This window comes from Strix uralensis, chromosome 27, assembly GCF_047716275.1.
Source record: "Strix uralensis isolate ZFMK-TIS-50842 chromosome 27, bStrUra1, whole genome shotgun sequence".
Classification (NCBI taxonomy): Eukaryota; Metazoa; Chordata; class Aves; order Strigiformes; family Strigidae; genus Strix; species Strix uralensis.
In genome coordinates this window covers 1127748-1155057 of record NC_133998.1, presented here as the reverse complement: position 1 = coordinate 1155057, position 27310 = coordinate 1127748, and the positions used below count along the sequence as shown (strand labels likewise).

Sequence of the window (27310 nt, the reverse complement as noted above, 5' to 3'; positions counted from 1 at the left end):
GCAGCACACTTCATCTTTTGAGCTTGTTCTGCTGTAGCTTGTTTTGTTCCATCTGTTCAGGTGCCTTTGTTAGAGCAGAGCAGGAGCACCCGACCGAAACACTCCAGTCACAGAGAGCAGAAGTCTTGACGTGGCTGGTAGGAAAAGAACATGGTGGTGAGCAATAATTTAAACTTATTCTTAACCTACAGTCCCCCCACGCCTTGCGGCACTAGCTTTTGCCCTAGAGGTCCTTCCTCAGTCTCACAACGTGGGTATGTGGTCTGTGTAGAGCCGCTGCTGCTGCAGGGGACGTTTGCTCACAGCCCTGATGGAGGGGAGGAGGACTGGAGGCTCAGTACCCCTCCTGGGTACCAGCCCCCTCGGTCTGGGGACAGAGGAAGCGTTGGCACGTCCAGGGAGGGATAGGATCCATCTGGCGGAAGGGATTTGCACTAGCTGGGATGGACTAAGCAGAGTTTGCTCCTAAGGAGCTGGCTGGCCCTCACTGCGGCTTGCCGTGGGGTTTGGATGGGTTGTGTGAAATCTGTTGCCTGTGCAGGAAGAGGGTGCAGGCAGCAAGGGGGGCAGGGTGCTGTGACAAGGGCAGAGGACACTGATGGGAAGCAGCAAAACACCAGCCAGACCTGGCCTTCTGCCACATGTCAGTTGGGCTAGTTAATTTTGAATGAGGCCAAGAAATCTCTGATAGCTTGGTGCCCAGCGAGCTCAGATGAGACTTGCATGCAGCCTGGAGAGCTTGAATGTGTAGTCGTTACAAGCAGGAAAAGCTTAGGTTTGGTTAGAAGTATATTTCTGAAAGATGGATCGCTGGTCTGCCTTTCCTATCATGTCTTTAACTGCATTTTTTCAGTGGGACCTGGTCCACTTGAAAGCTGTGTCTGAATCGGGTGGAGGACATGCTCTTTGAGGGGCTGTGTCACAAACCCATGCTCTAAAAATAGGTCCAGAAACTCAGCCTGATGCTTTTGCCTTGACATCTGGTTTTGAAAGTTACAGATGTCTCCCACCCAGACCTTGTCCTCAGCGTTGCGATGCAAATCTCTACGTCCGTGTGCATGTTGCAGGGTTGTCAGCAGCACCCGTGGCAACCTGGAAGTGTTTTGTGGAGGAGAGTTTACTCAGCCTGATGTGAGCAGCCTAGCAAAAGACTTTATATCCAATGACGCATGTTGTATGCGACCCCATTCTGAAATCCCCTTTCGAGTCTTCAGTGTTTGAGCACTCTGAAAATCTCTGTCAAGCGACATTAGCAAGAGTGGAATTAAATCTTAGAGGATTTAGCCGAGCAGCTTTGGCTACGGAGTAAATCAGGAAATACCCCACTCATTAAAAATCCAGGTGCATCTTCAGGATGACTTGTGAAGGGTGGCCTGCAGACAAAACAACTGTTTTTCCTTTGGAGATTGCTGTTGGTTGGGATGCTGAGCCTCCACAGTTTCAAAGCTGTGCTTTACAGTGGTAACTTCTGTATATCCTGGTGTTGTGGTAGGTGGTTATTGTGAAACTTCAGGTAGATTTCTTGACCTGCTGTGACTGTGGGAACTGGACTTCAACATGTCTTTTAGAAGGTCAGAAAATGGAAAATTTGGGGAGGTAGATATCTTTCTTGAGTTGCATTCTTCTATTTTGATGTAATTTAGTCCGAGAATAATTCTTGACGGTGAATGAGCAAGGGAAGTAAGCTCTGTCAAGTAACATCTCTAGGAAGACGCTTTTAAGTAGTGGCAGCAATAAGCAATCTGACCCATCCCTCCTGGATCAGAGGTGCCGACTCTGTTTAGCTGCAGAACCCTCTGTGCAAAAGGGCTGAGAGATAAAATAGGGGGGATAGTTTGTCACTGTCTGGTATAGCTTGCAGTCCGGTGCTCTTTGTATCTGCTGTGCTGCTCCAACAAGCAGGTTGAATAATTTCTTTGACTTGTCAGTGCTCTCCCAAGACAGGTTGAGATCCTTTGGAGGATATCCCCAGAGAAGCAATATTGTGAAGGGAACCAAGCTGATGCTATGCAAAGGCATCCTCCTGTTGTCTAGTTAAAGGGGTTTTGCCCTCTCAGTAACAATATCCTGCGCTATTTATCAGCTTAAGAGGTTTTGGGATTGGCTACAGTGAAGTTATCCTTTTTCCAACCACCGATTCCTTGTCCTGTGCCTGGTACCAGCCTTGCAGGTATCATTGCAGAGACAGCGAGTTGCAAAGATCAGATGGTGGAGAAGAGCCTCCAGGGCACTAATCCCTACCTGCCAGGAGGTGCTGAGGTCTGAGGTCGTGCAGCTGAAGCACTGAGCCATGCCACACTACAAACCATGTGTGTTTGGGGCAGAACAACTGCTCTGGCTCTGGCAAGCAGTATGGAACCTCGGATTAGTCAGCTCTTGCTTCTCCCTCTTTTAGTGGCACGTGGAGAACAGCATAATGGAGGATGCAGCTGAGCATCCTTGCCCTGCACAGAGGCAGGACACACCTTAAAAGTGCTGAATCCTGCTTCTAGGCAGGAGCCTGCAGGCAGGGAGATAGCAACGCTCAGAAAACAAAGGAGGGAAGTGAATTCTGGACTAAGCCTTTGCAAAGCTGCCGTGTGCTTCTCTGACCTGCCGTTGGGAAATGGCTCTCTGGGACCTTGTGGCAGCTGAAAACTGCATCTGAACACACACAAAGGGTCCCAAGGGCTGCCTGGGGTCGTGCACTACATTCAGGTCCCTGATGTTTTTGCAACACGACTAGAAAGGCAACAGGAGGTTCTTTGTCTTCTTGCTGCTGAACTCCAGCTCTCCCAGCAGGCAGGAGATGCTCCCGTGAGCCGTGGTGGTGGGTTGGGACCCGCTAGCAGGGGATGTGAAGTTTATCCTACCCCTGAGCAAAGGTGAGGGGGCAACTGGATGTTGCTGTGGCTCTTCTGGCTGATTGTAAGGAATGTGACTTCAAAGTCCTTCAGCCTGTTACGGCCTTGCTCAAATTGGCGTCGTGGTTTTAGTGTGGTGCCACTGTGCCTGGATGTCGTCACAGGCACAGAGAGTTGTCTCTGTCCTGGAGAGGTTACGCTTCCTGCTGTGATGTTTGCTGTCTCTAATTAATCCTAATCAAGCTTTGCTGTGAATTCTGGATTTGTCCGTGAAGGTTGTAATAAAGAGAGAAGCCAGAGGCTAGGAAGAGGCTGGCATCCCTAACGCCAGTGCCGGGGTGCCTGACCTTGGGAGCGTCTCGCCTTTCTGCCTGCGCTGCCCACGTGGGCAGTGGGGAGAGCGCTCGGCCGCTCTGGACGTGCTGGGGAGCGTGTGTTGTTCCACTCCGCAGCCCTCCTGTGACCAGCAGCGTGGAAGGGAGCGGGAACACTCTGTTCAGATAAGGCTGCACCTTTCCCATCTAGCAGATGTTCGCCTGAACATCCCACTGGATTGCATAATTACAGAGTTGAACGTGGCTGCAGCCTTTTCCGCTACTGGGTGTCAGCTATTGTGTGCTCCTCTTGATGAGATTTTTGTTTGGCTTTTTTGTCGGCTGTGTCACACGGTTCGGGCTAGGCGCTCTGAAATTGTCCTTTTTTTTTTCTACACGCAGCTGATCCGAGACAAGAAAACAAATCAGTTCTTTTTAAATTTCATTTCCCTGGTCTTGTCCTGCTCATTCCTCACTGTAATTGGGCTTCCGTGCTGTAAGCGCTTTTCTGGTGAGTTGTCAAGGAAACGTTTTAGCATGGTATGTCCTGGCTCAGCAGTGTGGCTCCCCGAGGAGGGCTGCACCCAGGATGCGGTCCCGCACCTGCAGCTGAGGGAGGAATGTGTTAACTCCCCGCCTGCATCTTCAGCTTCTGCCCTGCCTCCTGAGCTGGAATAAACAGATTTATTTCTGAGGCAGAAAGAGTTTCTGCATAAAAACAAAAATAAAATAGGCTGGTAGGTGCCTTTACTGCAGAATCATTCCTTTGTGGCCGTCCCTTGCAGCGGTGATGCTCCATAAGCTTTGCTCTGAGCAGCCCTAGCTGGGCTCTATAATACAAGGCTTAAATTACTTGATGCCTGAGGAGTGCTGGCAAGGGAGCAGCGAGAGCACTTCTCTGGTTTGGGGTTCAAATCCCTCAAGCAGAAACCTGGAGGGGTGGCTGGGGCAGGACTGAGTGTGGGGCTCACTGCTGGCTCAGGGGATTCCTGCTGCCCACCCGTCTCGGGCTGATGGAAGAGCTGGTAGGTAAAAGCTGCCCAGGGTGGAAATGAGGGAGCAAGCTGTGTCCCTGCTGTTGGGTGGGTATCACGGCAGTGCCCCGAGGCCCTGTCCTACCTAGAGGGTACATTAAGCTCTTTCCCTTAATTTGTACAAGCCATGCCATTCCTTCCCCTAACGAGTTTATGCTCAAATAAACAAGACAAAGGGCATGGGAAAAGAGTGCAGCACATAGAGCTGGTGCAGCAGATCATGGTTTGCAAATGTAATCTTCCCTCTACAAAGTGGAGGTGGTTCCTGTGTGCTTGAAATGGCAAAACGAGGCATGGAGCTGATGTGGGTGGTAAATGGAAGCAGAGGACGGGGAGGAGAGCAGGGCAGCCAAGGTGGGATTAAATGGGATTACTTATCTCTGGCTGCTCCTGGTAGTCTGGTCTGAATACTGCCTGGTGCCGCCAGCTCTTCTGTCTGCAAATTGCTGCTGGACTTTGGATGGTGATTGAGCTGTCCTGTGCTGCACGTGCACTGGGGCAGGGTCTCCCCTTCCCCTTGCCATGTTTGCCCCCAGGGATGGAGCAAGCCTTGCCTCAGCACCCTCCTGGATGGGGCTAAACAGTGGAGAGAGAGTTTAGGCTGTGTTCAGCCAGCACGAGTTTGTGTAGATGATGCCAAAAATTCATTCAGCAAGTGGTCCAGGGAGAAATGGCTACAATTTGGTATCAAAGCTGTATGTAGATTCTATATAACAAGGAGACTTTCTCACATTGCTTTATTTCCTTACTATTCCTACAAGCTCTCCATTGAAGCAGTTCTCCATGCCCAGAGCAGTCAGCTACAGCTCTTTCTGCCAAGAGATGATGCATTTAAGGGGGGAAAAAACCCCAAACTTTTTATTTACTATTGTGGCTTACTTGATGTTTCTCATCCTAATCAAATTGTGTTGTTTTATGGGAAGAAAATGTGTTTAATGATCAGAAGTAGGTCATCCTGGATGCCTGGGCAGGGCAGCCTGTCAGTAGTTGCCTTCTCCAGGAGGGTCCAGCTTCTGTTCCCTGTTGTGTCTCCTCCTCTCTGACTGCCCTGGGCTGCCTGCTCCTGCGTGCTGGGAGCTGAAGCCGCACATTTCAAGTGTGAGAAGAAATTCAGAGGTGCTTTCTGCCTTTCCCTTTTGGTACAGCCTGGTGCTCGTGCTGGCTCATCAGGAAGCCCCGGCTGGCTGCCTGTGCTAGTTCAGATGCTGCTTCTCAGCTGAGACGTGTTTTCTGGCATCTTCTCTGAATTGTCTTCCTCCACCCCCCCTTAATTTTAATTTCTTTTTATCAGCAGTCCCTTACGGGAAGTAACAGCTGTCTCTTTTGATGGATGCATTTCATTTTCAGACTTTCTGTATTTTGACTGCAACACGTCTGCTACATGTGTATAGCCTTTAACTTTCACAGCTCATGTCTTAGCACTCTGTTTCTTAATGCTTTTGTACATAATGCATTGACCAGACAGGGCTGCATCTAGAGTGGTCTGAACAATACATCACAGCATCCTGGTCACAGTCTTCACCTCCTCTTACCATCTAAATGGGTTGCTCAGGTGTGTCATGTCTTGGTTTTGATTGAATAAGTGTAAAATTAGATCCAGACCTCCTTCAGTGTGTGTGTGTGACTTGTCAGAATTTCACAGCTTTCTAGCAGATTACACCAGGTTAGTATTAAATGTCAGTTTTGCAAAGGCTGCTGTCAGCTCAGTAGTTCAAAAACAAAGAACAAATAAAAAAAGCCAACAACAACAAATGTAAACTGCTGGTCCAGCACTTTTGGAGAATGTACTTTGAAAACTAGCCATGTTTGATTGCAATTACTGCCACCCCGATTGGGAGCGAGTGGCAAATTGCAAGTCTCTAGTGTGCTGCATTTTTGGAGGGGTCATGTTGGTACAGCCTGCAGCTGAAGAGCTTACGTGGTGTTTATATTCTAATGTATTTTTAGTTGCAGTCACATTGTATATCTCCTCGTAAACACTTTAATAAAGTAAAGCCTTTATTAAAGATGCAGCACCATCTCTGACCCAAGAAAGGAGTCCAGATAAATCTCCCTGTTATGCGACTTTGCTTTGACTTCTCTAGAGCATCATAAAGCATCAAATACTTATATATGTGTGTGTGTATACAACAGTCTTATAAAGAAGACTTCTTTGTTAGATCTTAAAGGAGGCTTCTGCTGGATGTTTGTAAACTTTCTTAACTTCCTTTTCAGTGGATAGAAGCCTCTCGTGGCTCTTTCCAGGTTTATAATGAAGGGGCTTTGCGAGTCAGTTTGCCTTAGCTGGTTTTGAGAAATCTGAGTGACATTTTTTTCCTTGATTAGTTTTTAAAATGTATTCTCTGCATGTAAACAAAACTTGAAACCTATATTTTGCACTTAAACTCATTCTAAGTTGTAGACATCAAGGGCAATATATTCTGAGTTTCATGAAGTTTGCTTTTAAGCCTAAAGATTCAACAATTCTAACTTCTCAGCTTCTGCCATCACTTGCATTCCCCTGATGACAGCATCTAGAGAGTCTGTGGGCTGGAGGAGCCAAGGGAGCTGCTCTGATCCCAACCCTGCACCACTTTGTGAGTTCAGATGCACCGATAAGGCTGTCTGATGAACTGGGTAACAATGAGGGTTTCCTTTGTGAGTAGCAGCCCCCCTGCTAGCCTGTGTTGTCCTTTGCTTACTGGGAGCGAGCAATCAAACGTGTAAATGGAGGGTGAGGGGCCTAAAAAGGTCTGAACACCATCTGTTGATGCAGTGTATTGCATAAGAGGAACAATGGAATATCTCATCTCGTGTAGGTTTGTGCTCCTCTGGCATGGTAGAGCTAAAACTTGAGAGTCCTCTTCTGTGTCGGACAGTAAATGTGCAGAGGGTTTCCAGGAGTAAATTCCTCCCTGTCCTGTGGGGTGTCAGCATTGCGGCGGGGATGGGCAGGCCGGTTGTGGCTGTGAATAGAGAGGCATATGGAAAAAGCAGATGTTAAGGCAGAGATGAGAATTGCCGAATGCTGCAACCGAAGCATTTCTGAGGCTCCACAGGAGCTTGAGCGTTGGGATAGGGTCAACTCAAAGCTGTGCACTGACGAGAAGAGGAACTGAAGGCAGCAGGTCAAGTGTGCATGAAAGGCACTGCAGAAGCCAGGCACAAGCTGGAGGCAGGACGGAGAGCTGGGGCTTGATCCCGGGGTTCCCCTTCCAGAGCCACTTGTCACGTTTCTGAATACACCCTCGCTAAGCTGCACCAAATCAGATAAGAATCATTTCAGTTAGCTTGTTAACTGTTGAAACTTCCTGCAGCAAAGCTCCTGTTCCCCACGAACCTGAATGCTGTCTCTCATGGCTGTATAAACCCAAAGCTGGAGTTAAATCGGTTTTCGCAGGGCCATCTGTCAGCCTCTTTGAGATGAGCACAGCCGAGTGCCATGCACTGAGTAGCCAGTGGAAGATTTTTTTCATTTTCTGCCTAGACAAGTTGATTTCATTTTTTTTTTTAGAGGGGCGGGTAGGGAGGTTTTACTGGCGTTGCTGTTGTCTACCTGAAGCATCCTTTCTCCTGGAGATCCGCAGCTCCTCACCTCTGGTACCTTTCCTTAACGTAGGCGCTTGGTGTAGATTCCACTTTTGGTATGTGTACAGCAGCAGACACTTAAAAGCTGGGAATGAAAGTGGCTTGTGGTAATTATCACAAAATTAAAGATAATCTCCTGCTCTGGAATTGTGACAAAGTGCAAAAAAGAGATTAGTGCAGTAGGGGAGCGGTTGTGGCCATGGCAGGGAGAACACAGTCTCCCTGGCCCAGGGCCCTCTTGGCTGCAGTGTGTTCCCAGCGATTTCCAGTGTTCAACCTGGAGCACCATTTGCCCCTTTGGGTTCCTCTGTGGTCTTGAGTTGCTACTCCAGCTCATGCCCTGAAAGTTCCTTAGCCAAATGCTCACTTCATGCCATATCTCCTGCTCCCCTGGCCATTGCGGGGCTTGTTGTTGAATGATCATAAAATTGTGTTGTCTTAGGCCAAAGAACTAAGTTTTCAGCGCAAAAATGCGGAGTTTGAGCTAGCAGTGGTCCTCTGAGCTGCGTGCTGGTGCAGTCCCAAAGAGCTGGAGGGAGTGACGGGGTTTCACGTTGCCCATCACGCGCGGTGACGGCCCCTTGTGCAACCCAGGGCAGTGCTGGAGAGGAGCTGCTCTGCAGGGGTGAGGGGCTCCCGCTCTGCTCGCCCCCCGTTCTCTGGGTTGAGATGGGACTGTGCGGTGCATCTCTCATGGAGGGAGCAGGATTTCAGACCTTTGCTGCAGTCCTGTGATTCTGTTCCTGATGTGAAACTTGGGCACTAGAGAGCACAGTGTAAAACAAAACAACAAGAAGTGAATCTTCCTGTGCCACTCCAGCTTTGCAGACGTGGGCCAAGCTGCTGGGCTGGGGGGTTGCATTGTGGACAGTTCAGGTCGCCACATCGACAAGACCCGTTTTGCACCAGGGGATCCCCAGTTTGCAGAGACCAGGATGGTGAGATAACCTCAGCACTTCTGATGGAGAGCAGTTTCATCTCCCCTGTGACCACCAAGGGGCTTTTGTTGGGTTTGTTGGTTTTTTGCTTCCCAGTGTCTGAAATATGTCCTGAAATACAACTGAATCATGCCCTCTCCGAGAGCTGTTGGCATCTGCAGAGCATTGCGCTCCTGTTATGCCCAACTTCTTGCTCAGGCTCCTTTTGAAACAAGCCCTGAAGCATCACTGCTTGTATCTGAGGAAGATAAGCAGTTACCCCAGCTAAATCATCGTAGCTCCTCTGTGGCCAAATGAGGGAGATGCTGACGCAGCAGTGTGTTGGGCTGGATCCTCTGGGGCTTTTCCTGCTTTTCAGCTGGGAGGGCTGGACATCTCCCGCTCCTCCGGAGAGGGACCACCCCCCCAGCTTGGGTGTAGATATCCCTCTCGAGTCAGAGGACTTGCGTACCAGCAGGTTGTGTAATCCACCTGTTGCCCTCAAGTGGAGGAAGAGTTGAGGGGTTGGAAGAGCCTTTCTGCAGAGCCAGGAGTCTCAAGCTGCACTCGATGGTTTCTTGTGAAATTAAGCCCTTTTTAAAGGATTGTGGGTTGTTTAACGATCTGTGCTTGTAGGAACACTTCAGACAGGAGCACAGGGTGGCAGACTCACACCCGGAAACAGATGGAAACACTTGGGTTTGCATTGTTTGTTTGTGAGTGGGTTTGCATTGTTTGCGAGTGGGTTTGCATTGTTTGCGAGTGGGTTTGCATTGTTTGCGAGTGGGTTTGCATTGTTTGCGAGTGGGTTTGCATTGTTTGCGAGTGGGTTTGCATTGTTTGCGAGTGGGCTTCCCTCCTAATGACTGGGCTCTGCATGCAGAGGTGGTTGGGGGAGGCTGGGGAGCCGCCTTGGCAGGGGGTGTTGTGCTGCGGGACGGGGTGGGGAGCTCTTCTTAAGCAGCTCTTGATCCTTGTTCACGGTGGCTCTCCGGAGCCAGATGGGCTGGAGCTTGTGGTCCCACACGCGAGGCTCTCAGGTCAGCAAACACCTTGTGGGTCTGGTGGCAGAGGAGTTTCTTCTCACTGTTGTCTAAAAATAAGGATTTCCTTGCAAACTTGGGCTTGTGCGAGGAAGCGGAAAGATGGGCTCGTGTTAGAGGAGGGTTTGGGCCCCTGTTTCCAGCTGTGATTATATATCTGAAAGCTTTAGGCAAAATCCTAATTTCTCACCGTTCGCTGTAATGGAGTAATGGTGGCTTCTCCCAAAGGCAGTGTTAGAGATAAATGATGCATCCATTTTTGCAATACATTTGGACTTTGGATTCTATAAATAGATTCAATTATCAATATAGTTTGTCAAGTGCCTTCTGAGTGGCTGGAAAGCAGCTGCTTAAGTGTGTCTCCGGGCTTCTGTACGTAACCAACTCTTCAGTGTAGTGTGGACCCATGGCTCACCGTGCAGCAGGGATTTACAAGAACTCTCTCTACTGAAGGAAACATTATTGCTAGGAAAAATTGTGCATCTTTGTGTTTCTGCATATGAAATTGCTTGAGTGACCCCTATAACTTCAGCCTCCTGCACTAGTGAAACTGAAAACTGAGCAAAACTACCTGCTTTAAAGGCTTGCCAGCTCGCTTGAAAGAGCGAAGCATTAGGCTATTTTCTCAGTGGTTGGTTTTTTTCCTGATATCCCTACTTTTACTGATGCTCTTCCCTTCTCTCCTCAGGTCTAGCGTCGAAGAAGGCAGCCATCACCGAGGTGAGATGTGTAAAGCTGGCCTTGAAAATTCCATGCTGAAAAATGAGACCACAGAGCTCTAGGAAACACTTCTGCCTGACTGTTTTTGAGCAGAGCTGGATTTCAGAACACATTTAAGATTACAGAAAATTTGATATTTGTTATCTGGGAGAAAGAAAATTAGTGACAGGTCTCTGGAGTTCCTGTGTTGGCATCAGCACAGCCACAGAAGGGATCTGAAAGGATTATGCCCACCATGTCACCAGTTTTAGCTGCATGATCCATTATGTCTGTAAGTGGCTGAGGGCACCTCTTTTACACCAGAACCTGAAGGTGATAAATGGAGAATCCATGTATTGGGCATCTCCAGATCTCCGTGTTGGGTCTCGCCCACTCCTGGGAGCGAGTCAAGCCATAAAACAGGGGAACTTCTCGAGGGACTGATCTTCTCTCCCAGATAATCCAGGTCACAGGTTGCTGAATCACTGTTACCTTCTGGAGCAAAACTCTTCACAGTTGGCAGCAGGGAATCTAGTAGGAGGATCTGTGCTTGAAAGCTGTTCCCTGAAGCCCACACTCTTCGTTTAGGGCATCGTGTTCAAACGCTTCTCGATTGATCTAATTTTCTGACATACCCCTTTACATTGCTCACCTGGGATGATGAGCATTTGTGTACATGAATAGCAAAAATCTTCCCATAAAACTGCCAGGAATGTGGCACTTGCTTATTTTCTGCTTTCCCAGAAATAAGCGTGGTAGGAAGCTGAACTTCTGTGAAAGTTGAGTGCTTTGTTCAATGCACAAATAGCCCTGCTTTTTCTTGCCCTGGAAACACAGTCACAGGTAGAGCAAGAGACTGTGGGAGAGACTTTAGTTACTGCATTTCATATGATGGCAATCTCTTAACCAGGACCTGTGTCTGTTCATTGCTCTGAGAGCACGATGATGAGCCGTGTGGCGCGAGGCAGGACGATACAGCTTGAGCTTGTGTGTAATAGGATCCAGCTTGTTGGTTAGAAGCTGCAAGGAAGGGATAAGCTGTACTGCTGATCACGACTGCTTGGAGAAGGAGCACTCGGAAGCAAGCCTGGCTGTGCTAAACGTTTAAAACAGAGTAGGAAATAACATTTTTGAAGGAGAAATCAGACTGCCCCTTAATACCAGAAGTACAAGTGGTTTGACCAGGGATAGCTGCAAGTTCTTGATTAAAAGCTAAGACAAAAGAACTTCTGTAGTCTGAACAAAATTATACATTGTCTGCTGTAGACATCAGTGCTGAGAGACGGGTCTGTGCGGCACTTGAGAGCGCGATATAATATTGTCACTTGGGAAGTGACCGTGGATCTCTCCGCACGCTGCTTAGAGGAACATCCAAAGCCTGGCTGTTCTATAACGTAACAAACCCCAAAGTGTCTCTGGGGGCTCAGGGGTAGTTTTAGCTCTCTGCTAGGCTCTGTAATTGGCTGGGGTGGTGGGAAAGCTGGGGAGTAGGTGAAATGTTGCTCTGTGGCAGAGTGCAGAGGCCCTGTGCCAGGGGCTGCAAAAGGAACTGTATCGAACAACACAAACCAGGCTTCCAGTGGCTTGTTAAAGGGTGCAGCCACAATTAGCTCATGCCTGGATCAGCAAAAAAAAGGCCCAGGCAGACTCACAGGTAAGAGGAGGAGAATGGGGTAGGAGTAGATTTGTTCTCCCTCCAAAGTGCTGGCAGTCCTACAGTGTTTCTGTAAACTCTTTGCAAAACTTCAGGAAGAGCTGTTCTTGCAGTTCACCCTGTGTGGGCTCGTCCTTTCAATTGTAAACAAATGAGATTCACTTAAATGGATTATCTCCATGTGAACACAGGCTGGGGCTGTGTTGTCCCTGTTATCCGTCTCTTATTTCTCCAGTGAAGCGCAAGGTATTGGTATGACACCTGAGGGCATGGGATTTTTAAGAATAAACTTCTCTTGCTGTTTGATTTAATACATCACTATTCTAAATCAGTGAGAAACCACAGTCAAGCAACGGGGGGATCTTTGCAGCTGGGAAGCAAGCGGATCTTTCCTGAGCTCAGCATCTTTGCTGAGGACTCAGCCCAGTTAGTACTGAGTGTGTGAGATGGAGTGGTTGGGTGTTGTAACTCCTGTCTTGAGGGATGGAGGTGTAATTCAAACAGCCTTGTTTAAAGCTTGCCGGTGCCGATCACACCTGCTTGCACCCTGCAGATTTTTCTCCAGCAGCAGAGAGCAATCCCTCTGTCCTTTACAGCTGTGGTAGCGTGGTTGTGCCTGTGCTGCTCGGCTTGTTCTTGTCAGCCAGGTCAGCTGCTGTTCTGGGCTTTAGCCATCCTCTTTCATTGCAGGGACCGTCACTACCAGGACAGCCTGGACAAGGGAAGAAGATAGGTCATCGAGGCGTTGATGCTTCTGGTGAAACCACCTACAAAAAGGTTTGGTTTGGGGGAGTGGGGAGTGAGACCTATGTGTCAGTGGCAGGCTGAGAAGAGAAGTTGGGACCCAATAGCTGCCAATCTGATTTAGATTTTAGGCAGCACCCTTGTACTGCATAATCTTGCAAATGGCAAACCTGGAAGCCTTAATCCATCTCTTCAGCAGCTGCTTGAACTCGTTTAGCAGTATGTAGTGCCCGAGATGACCCCGCAGAGGTCGTAGACATGACTGTGTTGTAGTACAGGGGATGTTACTGCGATAATCTGCTGTGAAATGCTCACTGACTGCCCTTTTCTTTCTGTCAGACCACCTCATCCACTCTGAAGGGGGCCATCCAGCTGGGGATTGGATATACTGTCGGCAATCTGAGCTCCAAGCCAGAGAGAGATGTCCTGATGCAGGACTTCTACGTGGTGGAGAGCATTTTTTTCCCAAGGTAAGGGAGACAGGGGAAACAAAACGAGTGGATGAGCTATTTCTTTTCCTCTCACTGATTTTTCAAGAGAGCTTCCATCTGTCTTTAGCTCAGAGTTGGATGCTCTGAATGTTTTAAATATGCATCCTTACGTACAAACGTAACAGTGGGAAGTGTTAGATTCTGCAGTACACTGACTTGCAAGGAGGTACAGTGGAAGATGCAGTACTGTATGCTTGAGTTTGTTACCCTCCTACATGCTTTTCTTTCTACCTGTCCATTTAGAATTTTTCCCACAAAGCTATACCATGTTTGAGATGGAAGAAACTCATTCTTTAATTCTGTGAAGAAACAAGGCTCATAAAAGCTACATGCTCTGTGTAAATATATTCTGCTTGGCAAGTGCTTGTTCCTTGCACTGCTTGGAAATAGATTTTGGTAGATAATTTAAAACCTATTTTCCTATTGTCCTGCCATGGAAGAAAGATGCTTCTTGTTGTTGTTACTAAGATGTCTTTTTGCAAGGCTCAACTAATCTTAAATAGGCGGTCGCCTTGATGTGACTGTACATATCTGGTGAATGCAGAGGCCCTGCTCATGTAATGTCTGTTCTGTGCAGCGAAGGGAGTAATCTCACCCCGGCTCACCATTATGCTGACTTCAGGTTCAAGACCTACGCACCAGTGGCTTTTCGGTACTTCCGAGAACTCTTTGGCATTCGTCCAGATGATTATTTGGTATGTTTTCCTCCTTTATTTGAGATGGTCTAGAGTAATGCAAGAAATCTGCCCCTAAATCAAGACTGTCAGCAACTCTTGCCTAAAACAGACAGAAAAGCGTTGAGGAATTGTTCTGATCCCAGCAAGGAGTGGGATTTAGGGACTCTGTTCAGTTTTGGAGGAGATCCAGTGACAGTCCCAGCAAGACCAGCACCACTCAGCCGAAGTCTTCATTTGCGAAGCTTACCACAAGGTTACACTGGAGGGAAAGGAAATGATCTGCATCCAGTGTGTGCTGTGTAAGCTGTGCAGTGGGGTTCCCTTTCTGTTGCTTGTGGTGACAATAACTTACTGTGTTTACAAGCAAAAGGAGTTGTGTTCTGCTGGGTGCAACCCTGTAACGTCCCCTGGGGCTCTGAGGACAAAGATGGGAATTTTTCCTGTGTACTCACTCAAGAGCTATGTGAGTGTAGTTATTTTAATCATCTTACAAAGACAGAATAAAATACAGCTTGTTCTTGTGCTCAGAAAGCTCCTCAGAGCTGGAAAGGCTGTTTTTAAAATACCTGGTAGTACAAGCTGTTGGAGCTTGGAGAACACTGGGGTTGAACTTGGTCCCTTGCATGTATGTGACGTCCTGCTCTTTGAAAAAGGGTGTTTGTTGAACCGGGGAAGGGAACAATGCATCCAAATAAGTGCATGCCCACCACCTTTCTTAATAGCCTTTTTTTTCTGGCTTCAGCTGTAGACAGGGGTAATCGCAGCTGAACACCTACCAGTAGAAACCAATCTGTGCCATTGCACAGTTTGACAATAACAGTGGTCCCTGTCTGTGCCATCCAAGATAATGCTGGCCAGTTTGATGAGTGGTTCAAAACTTGGGTGAGGCAGAGAGCCTGCCTCAGTCTCAAAGGTCACAGCTCTGATTTGTTGCTTCTGCTTCCCCTGATTCTCTCTTGCCTGCAAATGTCTTTAATTATGCATGAGATAATTAACTTGATAAAGTCTTGGATCATTAATCTGTGCAGGGCTGAAAGCTGTTTTCAGTACGTAGTGATGAGCATTGAATTTATTGCTCTGATTATGTCCCTTACACACCCTACCTCCCTCTCCCTATCTTACCTCTTGCTGGGGCAGCTCCGACGTGATATTGCCCTGAACCCACTTGACCTACGCAGTTACCTTGGGGTTGGGACCTGGCTGCAAAGTGCACGTGCGTGCTTGCGCTTTCTTCTTTTTTTTTCCTGCTGCAAGGCACGTCCTCGTTTGAGGACCTGCTGTTTGCATACTGATGTCTAGAAATGTCTTCCCAATTCAGTTCCCGATGCAGTACCCCTTGCTGTGCTTACCCGGCGCTGATCCCTCTTCTTGTTTGGACACCTGGTCTAATACTTTTCCTGTGTTTCTAGCAGGACTGAGGGGGGTGAGATATGGCTGTAAAAATCCTCTGTAGCAGGGCAGCACAAGGCCAGAGGAGGCTGCTGAGAACAGCCAGCGCATTGTGTTCCCTCCAGCACGGTGATACGTGGTACCCTGAGCAGACTGTCATGTCTCTTAAAATCCTCTCTTTCCGTCTGCCCTTGTGGTAATGTGCTGAAAGAAGCCTAAATGTGATACACGTGTACACGCACAATAGGAAAAGATAAGATGTCATTATGAAGCCTGGGTGTTACTGAAAGCAGATGATTAGCTTGATTCTGAGCAGTTGGGATGCTCTGAACTGTAATCTCGGTCTCTAATTGTAAATTGTGCATCAGCTTTGCTGCTTAGACCTAACCTATAATAAAAATAGTTCTCACTTAAGCTTTGCTACCCCTTAATCTCACGGGGAGACAACATGTGGGGAAAGCCCTCAAGGGCGTAGAACTCAAGGTGCAACGAGTGGGGGCTAAAAACATCATCTTTTTTCTTTTCCTCCGTAGTATTCATTATGTAACGAGCCTCTGATAGAGCTGTCAAACCCTGGTGCCAGCGGCTCCCTCTTCTATGTCACCAGCGACGATGAATTCATCATAAAAACTGTGATGCACAAGGAAGCTGAATTCCTACAGAAGCTCCTTCCTGGCTACTACATGGTGCGTATCACCCTTGGGCTTGTCATGGCAGTTTTTCTGTCTAAAGCATCGCACGGGGCATGTCCTCCACCTGGGTTTCTTGTGGCCTGCCTGTCCTGAGCCAGGGACAGTGTTAACAGAGTGTCATGAAGCCAGTTGCAGAAGCACAAATCTTGCCAATGATTTGCAGACTCCGTGGGTAAACTTGAGGCAGATGATTGTGCCATGGCTTGTAGGCATGTTTTGGCCTGAAAATGGCTTCCCAGATGTGTGCTTCTGGGTGTCCTTTTCCCAGCACTAATTCAATCTTCTTCGCTTGGCACCATGCATCTGCCTCAGCCTGGCTTTGAGGATGGCTGACGATTGCAGTAACACGGCCACCTTGATTTTGTGGGGAAACCGCTGCTGTCGCTGGATACCTCCCCATCTGGTGTTTTAACAGTTACTCTGAAGGCAGTTGCTGCTTGTCCTGGCTCCTGCCAGCTGCAGTACCAAGCTAAAGACTCCTCCAGTACCAGCCAGCTTCGCACATCCACTCTGCTGCAGATAGTTGTTGCCTGTCTCAGGGCTAGCAAGGCAATATATTGAGACCCAGAGGACTTGCCTGTGGTGACAACTAGTAAATCAGAACCAAACGCCATGTTTTGGTGTGTAGAACAGGAGCTGTCTCCCTGTGGAACTGTGGTGAAGGGTCCAGCTCTACAGATGAGGGCACTGAAGTTCAGTTAGAACCACCCAGGGGTTTGCTGTGGAGATGCCAAGGGGAAGGTGATGGCAAGCGATGTTAATGCTGCCCCATCTGCATGCGTATTGCAGTGGATTTGATTTATGTGATCATACACTTTTTATGAAAATACTTGACTTGCTCGGTATTAACCGGGGAGAATTTGCCAAGGTGAGACAGGGTGTCTGTATGTAACTGACAGCCAGGCACTTGCTTTTGCAAGGACAGTCAAGTTCCTGGGCAGGATGAGCTTTCCTGGAAAGTGTTGCCTGTTACCTACTGTATGGAGTAAACCCGGTGGAGGGTTTTGAGTGGGAATGGAGTTGCACTGTCCTGAATTCCACAGTTGTCCTGGCTAGCAATCAGTGTAACGAACTGAACTTACCTGTCTGGCGCAGAGTCAGGTGCTGCTTGTAGCACTCCAATGTTTGTGGGTTACTGGGGTGCTAACACATGATCTCTGCTGTTCTTGGGGAACCCCCACGGTGTAAAAGGAGTCAGTGGAAAGGAAGCAGAGTGGCTTCATCCTGAGTTACTTTAAAGCTGGGCAAGTGCTGTTTGTGTTTGGTCTTGCCTGCCTCTGCTGTTTTTCACCTGCACCATGTTGAACAGTGCCCTCACAAAGAGGGCTGACTCGTGTGCCCAGTTAAGTAAGACGAGGAGGTGCATGAAATTTTAATAGAGTCGTGCTTCTGCCGTCTGTCAGAGAATCTGTCAGGTCTGTCCGTCCTTTCATAGCATGCAGAGATGTTCTGTTTCCTTCCCAAACTTTCCCAAAGCTGAACAAGCAAATCATGCCTGTCATGTCATTCCTAATAATACTGCTACCTAAAAAAAGGACATGATAGCAGAGCAGGATATCCGTGCTCTCTGGCCAACTGTGTTTTATAAAGTAACTCTGCAAAGGGAGGAGAAAATTTATGTTGTTTTGTTTAAAAAAAGTACCCTGTCCCTGGTTTATTCTGGGCCAGGGAACGGCTCTTGATTTCTGACACTTCTGAAGAGATGAAGATAGCTGTTATTTTTAAACTTGAAGTTCCCACTTATTGTGTTTATTTCTCTTCCAGTTTGGTTTCCCTTTTTTAGCTGCTGTTGATGGGGAAAGCGGGGAATTTCCGGACTTGGTTATTTGCCCAGAGAGTGCTGAACATCTCATTCCCTGTATTCAAGGCATTGTGGTATTTTCAGGTCCTAAAGCCACTGAAATGCAAGAGTTTGTCAAATGTATACAGTAAGCTCTCACGTAAAGTGCAGAAAATCTGTAGGTGAAGAACCCCTAGTCTGCCTGCTCCGAGATCCGTTAACGTGCTTTGTGTTGAACACAACAGGAGTCTTCTGCCAAAATGACCTTTCCCCATGCTTTTTTTCCAACCCTCCTGCAGAATCTGAACCAGAACCCACGGACGCTGCTGCCGAAGTTTTATGGACTGTACTGTGTGCAATCGGGGGGCAAAAACATCCGCGTGGTCGTGATGAACAACATTCTGCCTCGCGTGGTGAAAATGCACCTGAAATTTGACCTGAAAGGCTCAACCTATAAACGCCGGGCATCGAAGAAGGAAAAAGAAAAGTCCAGCCCTACGTACAAGGATCTAGACTTCATACAAGACATGCCCGAGGGCCTGATGTTGGATGCAGACACCTTCAGTGCATTGGTGAAAACATTGCAGCGAGACTGCCTGGTAAGGAGAAGCAGGTTAATGAAGTTCTGGGCTCTTGAGCATGAGGAAAAGCAAATGATTGAGAACTTTGCTAATCTGCTAACCCCAAAGCAGGATAAATCCCTTCCACTGCCCTTTTTCCTGAAAGCAAAGCAGTGGAGTTGGATCTCATGACAGCCTCTGAGGACTAAGGCTGCATTCCTTTGCCTGGTGCGTCAAGTTGTGGCAACCTGCTCCGCTTGTAGCTGGGCTCTTGGGACTAAATACATTTTTCCTATACAGCGTGGAGCAGATAGATGGTACAACAGTGTTATTTGCAAGGCTTGGGCCCTTTGGGTTGATTGTTGGGTGGCCAAACTGTGCAGTCAAGTCCAGAGATGACTCTTGGTTCTGAAATGTTCAAACTCTGGCAAAGGGAGTTGTTAGTGGGAATGGGGACGGGCTCTTCTGTGCTTTGGGATCTGTGCTGTGTTTGAGCTGCTGGCCTGATACTTTGTCTTTGTTCTTCAACTCAATACTAACCTGTAGGTGCTGGAAAGTTTTAAAATCATGGACTACAGCCTCCTGCTTGGGGTTCATAACATAGATCAGCAAGAACGGGAGCGGCAGTCTGAGGGAGCCCACAGCACGTCGGATGAGAAGCGTCCCATGGGGCAGAAGGCACTTTACTCCACGGCCATGGAGTCCATCCAGGGTGGGGCTGCCCGGGGGGAGTCCATAGACACAGATGACACGTAGGTGCAAACCTGGTTCGCTTGCGCTGCTGGGAGAAGCGGAGGTGGAGGCTGGAGTAGTAAATCCTTGATGAGGCTCATATGAACTGTTAGAGTGAGCATCTCTGCGGGGGTCATGGTACTGCTGCCAGTAAAGCAGTGTGGTGCGAAAGAGGGAAGCTGGGGTGGGAAATGCTTCTGTAAGATTACAGCCTCACAGCGATCTCTGAGGCCAGTCTGTAGGTTGTCAGCTCCTGTAACAGCCTCTAAACATCCACCCGTGCTGTGGGGAGGAGAAACTAGCTCAGTATCCAAATACTGGAGTGGGAGCAGGGATCAGCCTGTCCCTAGAAGCTTGGAGTTTGTTCTCCATCGCTCCCTCTTTGGAAGCCCTGACAGTACCGTGAGGCCATCCCAGTGTGGTTAGCAAACAGCAATGTAGCCAAATGCTGGAGTAAGTGGTGGAGCTGTGAGTTGTGGGGGGTTGCCCAGAACCTGTCCTGTGCTGTGCCCGATCTGTGGCTCTTGGGCTGCAGGTGGCTCTTGTGACTGTCTCTCTGTCTGTGGACCAAGCTTGGTAACAAATGGTGGAGTTTGCTGTTGGTTGCTGTCTGAAACCAGCTGCTCCAGTTTTGATGGAGGATCAGTCACAGTGGAGCTGGGATAATACTTTGGTGTTTCCATTCTTTCAAGCAGCATCATTAGTTGTAGTGGCCTGCCTGATACCTGCATGCTTTTGTTGTGTGCTGGTGCTAGTTGCTGCACCATTGGCAGGACTGATATTAGTGTGGATGGGACTGGAAATAGCCTTGTCCTTAAAGGTTTGCTGCCCTAATAGGCAGACAGCTCACTCTGACCTGATAAATAATCTGATCTCCAGAATACGGTGTCCTGTAGCTAAGAAAAAACAACGTGGTGCTTCCTGGCCCAGGCAGAGCTGCTGCCGTGCAACATGGGCCCTGTCCTGATGGTGTCTGGTGATCGAGGCAGGCAGCAACCCCGGGGGCACCGTGTGTGAGGTGGCCTGGGTCAGTAGGTGACTTCCCATGGTTGTGCCCAAAGTGACTTTGTGGCTGACCAGCACATCAGAGCCCTCTCTTCGATGCTGCTGTCCACCCTTCCGCAGGTCTCGGGGGTAGTACAGGTGCTTTTTTTTGAGGCTGCACTCGCTGAGGTTCTGTTTTACCTGCAGGATGGGAGGAATCCCAGCAGTGAATGGCAAAGGAGAGCGTCTCCTCCTACATGTAGGAATAATAGATATCCTTCAATCATACAGGTAGGTAACTTTGCAGTTGTCTGTCCTTTAAGTGTGTTAGCATCTATTTTAATACTGAATGAAAGCAGAAGACTTTCCTCTCCTGAAGAATTTGGTAATGAGTAGGCAGGCTGCCTAAAGCCGTCTGTCGATGCGCATCGGGGGCTGTGGATTTTTATCCTGTCCTTAGGACAGCTGGTGACACAGAGCCATTCTTCTAAGATACAGTGAATTGCTCATAAAGAAGTTCCTGTCTCCGTGCCTGGGGTGAGCAGCATATCCCCAGGGATGGAAGGTGATTTCTGCCCCTCTTCCAGCCCAGCTCCTCCTTCCCTCTAGAGTTCCCAGGCAGTCCTGACCCGACTGCAGAGATGCTGGTGTGCTCAGCTAACCTCTCTTGGCCGGAGGAAAGCTACTCTCCGGCTGGAGGAGGAATCGTTAGCAGCTTAGTGACCTCTCCTGTGTGGGGTATGAAAGGTGGCTTTATATAGAGTACGTGCCTGAAGCCGTGTCTCTCTCTCACTTCTCCCCTGGAATTAGGTTCATCAAGAAGCTAGAACATACCTGGAAGGCCCTTGTCCATGACGGGGTGAGTGCCTGTACAGAGTCAGGAATTGTCCTCAGCAGGATTACCTGCCTTGGCTTCGTTTATGCTAGTTGGTGCCGATTAACTTGCTATTTATAGTGCCTGATCTGGCACAGTTGAAGCTGATGAAAGGAATCGTTCTTGCCTCTTATGCCTCCACAGCGGTGTAGTGCCACTTATTCCCAATCAGGTTTTCTTGCTCATTCCACCTCCTCGCATGTTTAGCTGTCGTGCTACCAGCTTTCCTCCTCTGCTCCCATCTGTCATGTTCCTCCTCCCCACGATACCAGGAGCTGTACGCACAAGGCGTGTGCATTCGTGTATGTGTTGAGGAGCCCTGTGTTTGCTCTCTTTGGTGATTGTGTTTCCACTTCAGTAAGCTATCTGTTAATAAATCCCTTTCAGTGTTTCCCTGCTGTCTTGTCTCCTGCAGCAGCCAGGTGCGTGTTTACAAAAGAGCAACTTCGGATGTGGAAACTATTTTTCATCGTTGCATATTCTGGCTTCCCTTAAATAATAAGGCAAAGGAAAAGTGTAGATGCCAAGTCATGGTAGCACAGTCGGAACATCAGAAGCAAAGACAGCTTCAGCGTCACTATTTTAAAGAAAAAGTGCAAAACATTTGAAACGTATGGAGACCCTTGGCTGAATTTTGGTGTCCGTGTCATATGCGAAGATATTCAGGTGTGCTTTGAATGTCAGCCAGCAGAGCCAGAAGAAATTCCATGTCTGTAATCAGGCCAATATTGGAAAAATCCAGAAAGTCTACAAAGGAATAAAATCACCAAAATGCATTATAAAATTACAGCAAGAATCTAATCGCATGCAATCAAATCAAAGGCAATGCTTCAGGCTTATTTATAGCATTAATCAGATCATTTCAGTTAAGCCTTTCCATTTTAAGGCTCTATCAGTGCTAAATGTTGGAGTAAAAAAGACTGCATTCATTGTTATAGAAATTCTGCCTTGAGGGATAATTTTAAAATTAAACAATTGCTTCTTGCCTTTGTAGGACACGGTGTCAGTACACAGACCCAGCTTTTATGCAGAGAGATTCTTCAAATTCATGACTAACACGGTGTTTCGAAAGAATTCCTGTAAGTACCTAGTCCGAGAGCTGTCGCCCTTGTGATGTGCAGCAAGCCTTATCTCAGTCTTGCTGCTTCAGTCCACGTGGAGAGTTTCTGGGCTGGGGTCTGAGCAGGCTTTGCCACTGTAGTATAGAGCAAAGGTTGTCAGGGCTTGCTCTGCTCTGCTCAGACCCCCACCCAGGAGCTCTCCCTGCAGCCTGACTCAGGCTCAGCCCTTTTGGAGGTGGCACTTGCAGAGCACGTGTGTGTGTGTGTGTGTGTGTGTCAGAGGCCTCTCCCCACGAAGGGAAAAGTGCCTCTGGTGTGACAGTAGTTGTTGCTGGTAATTTCATCTTCTTTCGCTCTTCTCCTCCAGCTCTGAAGTCATCTCCCTCGAAGAAAGGGCGTAGTGCCTTGCTAGCTGTCAAGACGGCCGGTCCAACAGCTGCATTCTCAGCCAGCCAGCTTCCCTCTGAGAAGGATGAAACCCAGTATGATCTTCGTGCGGCCAGGAGTTACCCCACACTTGACGATGAAGGTAGTGGTCTCGTTTGGTGGCTGATGGCTGGGTGATTACCCTCTTTTCTAGCAGTTCTGTAGGATCCTCCCCTGTTCTCGTCAAGTTCCCCACTGTGCACCGACCGCTTGTCTTCCTTGATGGATAGCTCTTCACTGCATGTCTTGCTGTGCTTTGCAGGTGCTAAACTTAACCAGGACAGGGGAGAAGGTAAGAGTATATTGTTTTGTCACAGCACCAGCAGTTAGTTGATTGGGGAAGCAACGCCTCTGCATTGAAGACCGAATCCCTTCTTTGCAGCACTGTATGGTTCTGCAGTAAAAACGGTCGCTTGCGTCACTGCTGCAAGGGAGCCGCTGCCAACTGGCACCAGCAGTCGTAGCCCAAAAGCGATCAGAAAGTTGAGTTTTCCACCCTTTAGAAAAAAAAAAAGGGGGGGTGGGAGGAAGGGGTGGAACTGGGAGCTGCAGGACTCTAATGACAGTGTTTTGACAGTTATAAGGGGCGAGATCTTGCCATTCATAAAAGGCAAATGGCCTGCTTCTGTGCTGCCTTTTCATCACTTCCATCTGGGCTGGATTTACAGATGAATGGTGAAGGACAGGCTCCTCGAGTGCATAGGTGTTAGATTTCTACCCACGCAAAGCAGTGAGCACTCGATTCATCTCTTAATTCACTTGGATATTTATCTCTGGTGATCCAAGCCTTTAATCCAGCTTTGGTTACCAGTGAAATGTCTTCACTGGCATTATGTTTTCTGAGGTGTCTGTCTGTCACGCTGGAAATGGTGCTTGCTGGCTCTCTCTAGAGGATGCCTTGGGAGAAGCTGTTGCATTCATGAACACAGCTAAACTTCTTGCCTGTTTGTGGTTTTAACTGACCAGTCCCAGTGAGGGCTGTGCCCGTTGATGGTGGAACAGCCTCACCCAGGCCTGGTGTAGGTAAGGTGTTGGTGTTTGACCTACTCATCTTTTTCTTCCTGCATCTCCTGCCCTCCACTCCGGGCCAGCAGGCAGGCCAGACCTGCTACCCTGCACACCTCCTTCCTTTGAAGAAGCCACCACGGCCTCCATAGCCACAACACTATCTTCAACATCTCTCTCCGTTCCCGAGCGATCCCCTTCAGAGACCTCTGAGCAGCCCAGGTACAGGTGAGGACAGCACTTGTGCCCTGCTCCCACTGGAGGCAAGCGACTGCCATTCCTCTTCATGCTGCAGATCTCAGCAGGCTGCCCTATGCTCTGGAATGCTAATGACCGATTTTAATTAAATCTCTCCTGGGAGCAAGCAGACACAGCTTTGATGGGATTAATTATTGCTGGGAGAAGTGTCAGCTGTTAAGTAGAACATCTCCCTCATGGGGTGGAGAGTTAGATTTGGGGGCAGTGTAGGGTTTCTATCTTAGATCACTCCTCAAACTCTACTGTTCTGGTTTTCTTTCTGCAGGAGGCGCACACACTCCTCAGGGCAGGACGGCAGGTAAGTGTCTCATCTCTTCTTGCACTGCTGCACAGACACCTCATGTTTGTCCCTGTGTGAAGGTCTCTTGGAGAGCTGGATGTGAATCTCGGCAGCCCCAAGATTTTGTTATGGTCCTCTGCAGGATGATGAGCTTCTTCCTGTGATCATATGATACCCGTTTCTTACACAGAATTTTCCTTACAAGCAGATTTCTTGGTGCTTGCAAAGAATCTTAAATAAAATGTTATTTGATGGGAAAGAGGACAACACAGTTGTCCAAATCTACCCACCCAACCAGCACCAGAATCAAGGAGGGTCATTTATGTCCCCCTCTGGGTAAGCCTTAACAGCAGGAACATTCCTCCTCTGTGCATCTGCCTCTGCCTGCGTGTGGTGGGTGTGAATATGGAAAAGGGCTTTGACTTTGTGAGTCACTGAGCACCCTTAGTCCCCAGAGAAGTAGCTTCCAGTGTTTTCAGAAACGGGTATTTTGGGGTTTTTTTTTCCCTCCTGTGATGATAGGTGGCTCAGAGCCAAGGGCAAGGCAGGACAAAAATCCCCTACTGCATAGGGATGTCAGGATTTAGAGACTCATATCATTGCATATTTTTGCACCAGTAAAAATGGCCCCATTGCCTGTGTCGGCGGGATCTGCGTGAGGCCCCTGCATTTGGTGCTGACTCTGCCGTAGCTTTCCAGGACATCTTGTCAGTGTTGTAGGCGCAGACTTTGAAATGCACATCAGAGACTCAGTCTTGGGATATGCTGTAGGCAGAGGAGCTGCTGGACGGGCTGATGTCCTCTCTCCCTGCAGTCAGTGCTTGGTGCTTCAGAGGGAGACGAGGACTTTGGAAGATGAGGGTTTGCACCATCTTACAGACTTCTCCCCTCATTCCTAGCTTTTAGTGATTTGCTGAGCTTCAGACCACATACACTGTGAAAAAATCCCTTTCTGTGGTATTTCTTAATGAAAATACCTCTGGATGCTGTATGTTGCTGAATTTTGGTAAATTCCTGTCACTGGAGGGTGAGGACCTACTTGCCATTGGTTTGCAGCACCTGTTTAAGTGTCAGTGACCCACAAAGCACCTCACCTCCTGCAGAATCTGTTGTCTGAAATTGCTGAAAATTGGAGACAAACTCAGGCACCAGTGGTGGGACCAAAGTGCAGTGACTTCACCTGAGTTACTCCAGACTCCCTTGGGACCTAATGGAGGGAGTTGCTGTAGCATGTGAGCACTCATCCAGAAACAGGTCAGGTGAATGAAAGTGACTGTCCCTCGACTGTACAGGGAGCTTAGTGTCTTGGTCAGAAGCAGATCTGTCACAGATTTGCCACAGCTACAACCACCCCACGTAAGTGTGGCCGCCTTTGCTGTTTTTTGCCAAGTTTCTCCATTTCTGGTGCTGGTGGTGCAGCGTGCCCTTTCTAGAGGAGCAGGGACCTGTGTATTTGTAGAGCACTCTGTGATCCCCTGGTGAAAGCCAGTGCAGGAACAAAGTTATTAAAGTGTGAATTTACATTCCTGAGCTGAAATGAAAAAGACCTTATCCAATTTGCTCAAGATCGTGTCACACCTCTGATTATTTTAATCTGCTGGGGAATTCCCTCTGGGTTTCTGAGATCCACCCCTGCGAGGAGGAGAGGAGCGGAGAGGAGAGGAGCGGAGAGGAGAGGAGCGGAGAGGAGAGGAGAGGAGCGGAGAGGAGAGGAGCGGAGCGGAGCGGAGCGGAGCAAGTTCCCAGCTCTGGGCGGGGCAGGAGTGCCGCCTGCCGGCTCCCAGCCAGGGCCGCACGGAGCAGGACGGTGCCGCTGAAGAACCTGGAGCTCGTCCCTTCCCCGAGATTCTGCCCTCGGCTTGGCACGTGCCCGCTCCTCCTTCCCGTGAGGACTGTGGAGCCAGCACCGCTAGCACAAGCAATTACTGTAATAGCAAGTATTAAATTGAAGACTGTCACAAACAGCTCCTGGTCAGGCAGATAAATCTGATGTTAACCCTGGAGCGAGCTTGAGAAGCTTTGGTGTGCTGGGAGTCTTGGAAGAGGTTGGAGGCTTTGGCCCTTGTGCGGCTGATAGATAACACTGGGCTAACTCTGGACACGGGTTTTTCTGAGGCCACATCTCTTTCCTCCCATGCTCTGTCACACTGCTGCTCTTTTCTGCAGCACTGGCTAATTAATCCTTTTCTTCCTGTCCTCTTTTTCCCACCTCGTTAGTGTTATGCACTGCAATCTGACAGGACCGACTCTTTTGCCTGGGAGTTTTGGTTACCCAGATCCTCAGTCCTGGGAGGTCTGACATCTCCCTCTGAACCCAAATCAACACTTGGTGCCCTGAGTGGCTGGCAGCAGGCAGGCGCGTGCCAGGGCAAACCACTGCAGTGGGAGGTTGTGGTGAGAGAGGCTGGGCTGACTGGGGACTGATTCAGGCTGACCCAAAATTGAGGACTGTGCATAACTAGCGCCCAACCGAGCCTTTGGGCCTGTGTCTCTTTGGTCTGCAGGTCACACGAAGAGGTGCGGGTTGAGGAGGAGCTTCAGCAGATCAGTGTCGAGCTGGAGCCCAAGTGTGACGTTGAGATCATAGCTCCCGAAGAAGATGACAAAGAGTGAGTGTTTAAGAGTGTTGAGCAGCTTTGCAGAACCCTACCCAGTGTCATTTGGTCTGTGGCAACGTGCTGGAGGCCGACTTTGTCGCGCATGTGCTTTCCTGGCGAGATAGGTGCTTCCCCCAGACAGTTGAGTGAAGCTGAGCGTGGTTACTTCTGATCTGATCTTTCTGGGTGTGACAGCAGAGCATCTTGAGCCCCTCTGTAATAAATCATACGGTCTTGCTTGATCCTTTTCTGATTGCAGTGACTAGAATCTGTCATTTTTTCCCCCCTCCAGAGAGGCGGCTTCTTCAGCCTGTGCCATTGTAACGTCCACAGCTACAATAGAGGTGGAGACAGCCAGCCAGGCCTCGGAACCAGCCAGCCAGGCCTCCGATGAAGATGACGTGCCAGTCACAGACATATACTTTGTAAGACACCTTCTCCACCTGGCCTGTTAGGGGTGTGATGGGAAAAGTTGGACGAGGCTGTAACAGTCTCAGTTTCAGACAGGTGCAGGGCAGTGTCTGCCCCACGCCATCTTCGTGTTGAGCACGTTGAGATCTTAATGCTGGATGGGTTTTTGAGTGCAGGGAACTGGATTAACCCTTGGAGAACTCAAAACAGCATCTACTGGGGCTCAAATGGGTGGTACTGCTGCTGTGGATGTAGCCGTGGGTGTGCTGCTCTACTTC

The 27310-nt window shown here is 48.8% G+C and overlaps 1 protein-coding gene across 10 annotated transcripts in view; it reads left to right on the top strand.

Annotated features, from left to right (window-relative positions):
- PIP5K1C (phosphatidylinositol-4-phosphate 5-kinase type 1 gamma) overlaps nucleotides 1-27310 on the top strand; it is a 50646-nt gene that overhangs the window by 14704 nt on the left and 8632 nt on the right. For 6 of the 10 annotated variants that reach the window (XM_074851884.1, XM_074851880.1, XM_074851879.1 and 3 more), the window contains exons 2-17: nucleotides 10407-10438; nucleotides 12762-12848; nucleotides 13155-13285; nucleotides 13884-14001; nucleotides 15906-16058; nucleotides 18144-18443; nucleotides 18951-19156; nucleotides 20328-20411; nucleotides 20931-20979; nucleotides 21989-22073; nucleotides 22423-22584; nucleotides 22744-22773; nucleotides 23576-23714; nucleotides 24010-24042; nucleotides 26529-26633; nucleotides 26914-27046. In XM_074851884.1, the coding sequence (XP_074707985.1) occupies nucleotides 10407-10438; nucleotides 12762-12848; nucleotides 13155-13285; nucleotides 13884-14001; nucleotides 15906-16058; nucleotides 18144-18443; nucleotides 18951-19156; nucleotides 20328-20411; nucleotides 20931-20979; nucleotides 21989-22073; nucleotides 22423-22584; nucleotides 22744-22773; nucleotides 23576-23714; nucleotides 24010-24042; nucleotides 26529-26633; nucleotides 26914-27046 (1847 nt within the window). The other 4 variants (XM_074851886.1, XM_074851881.1, XM_074851877.1 and 1 more) reach the window with 2 other exon arrangements.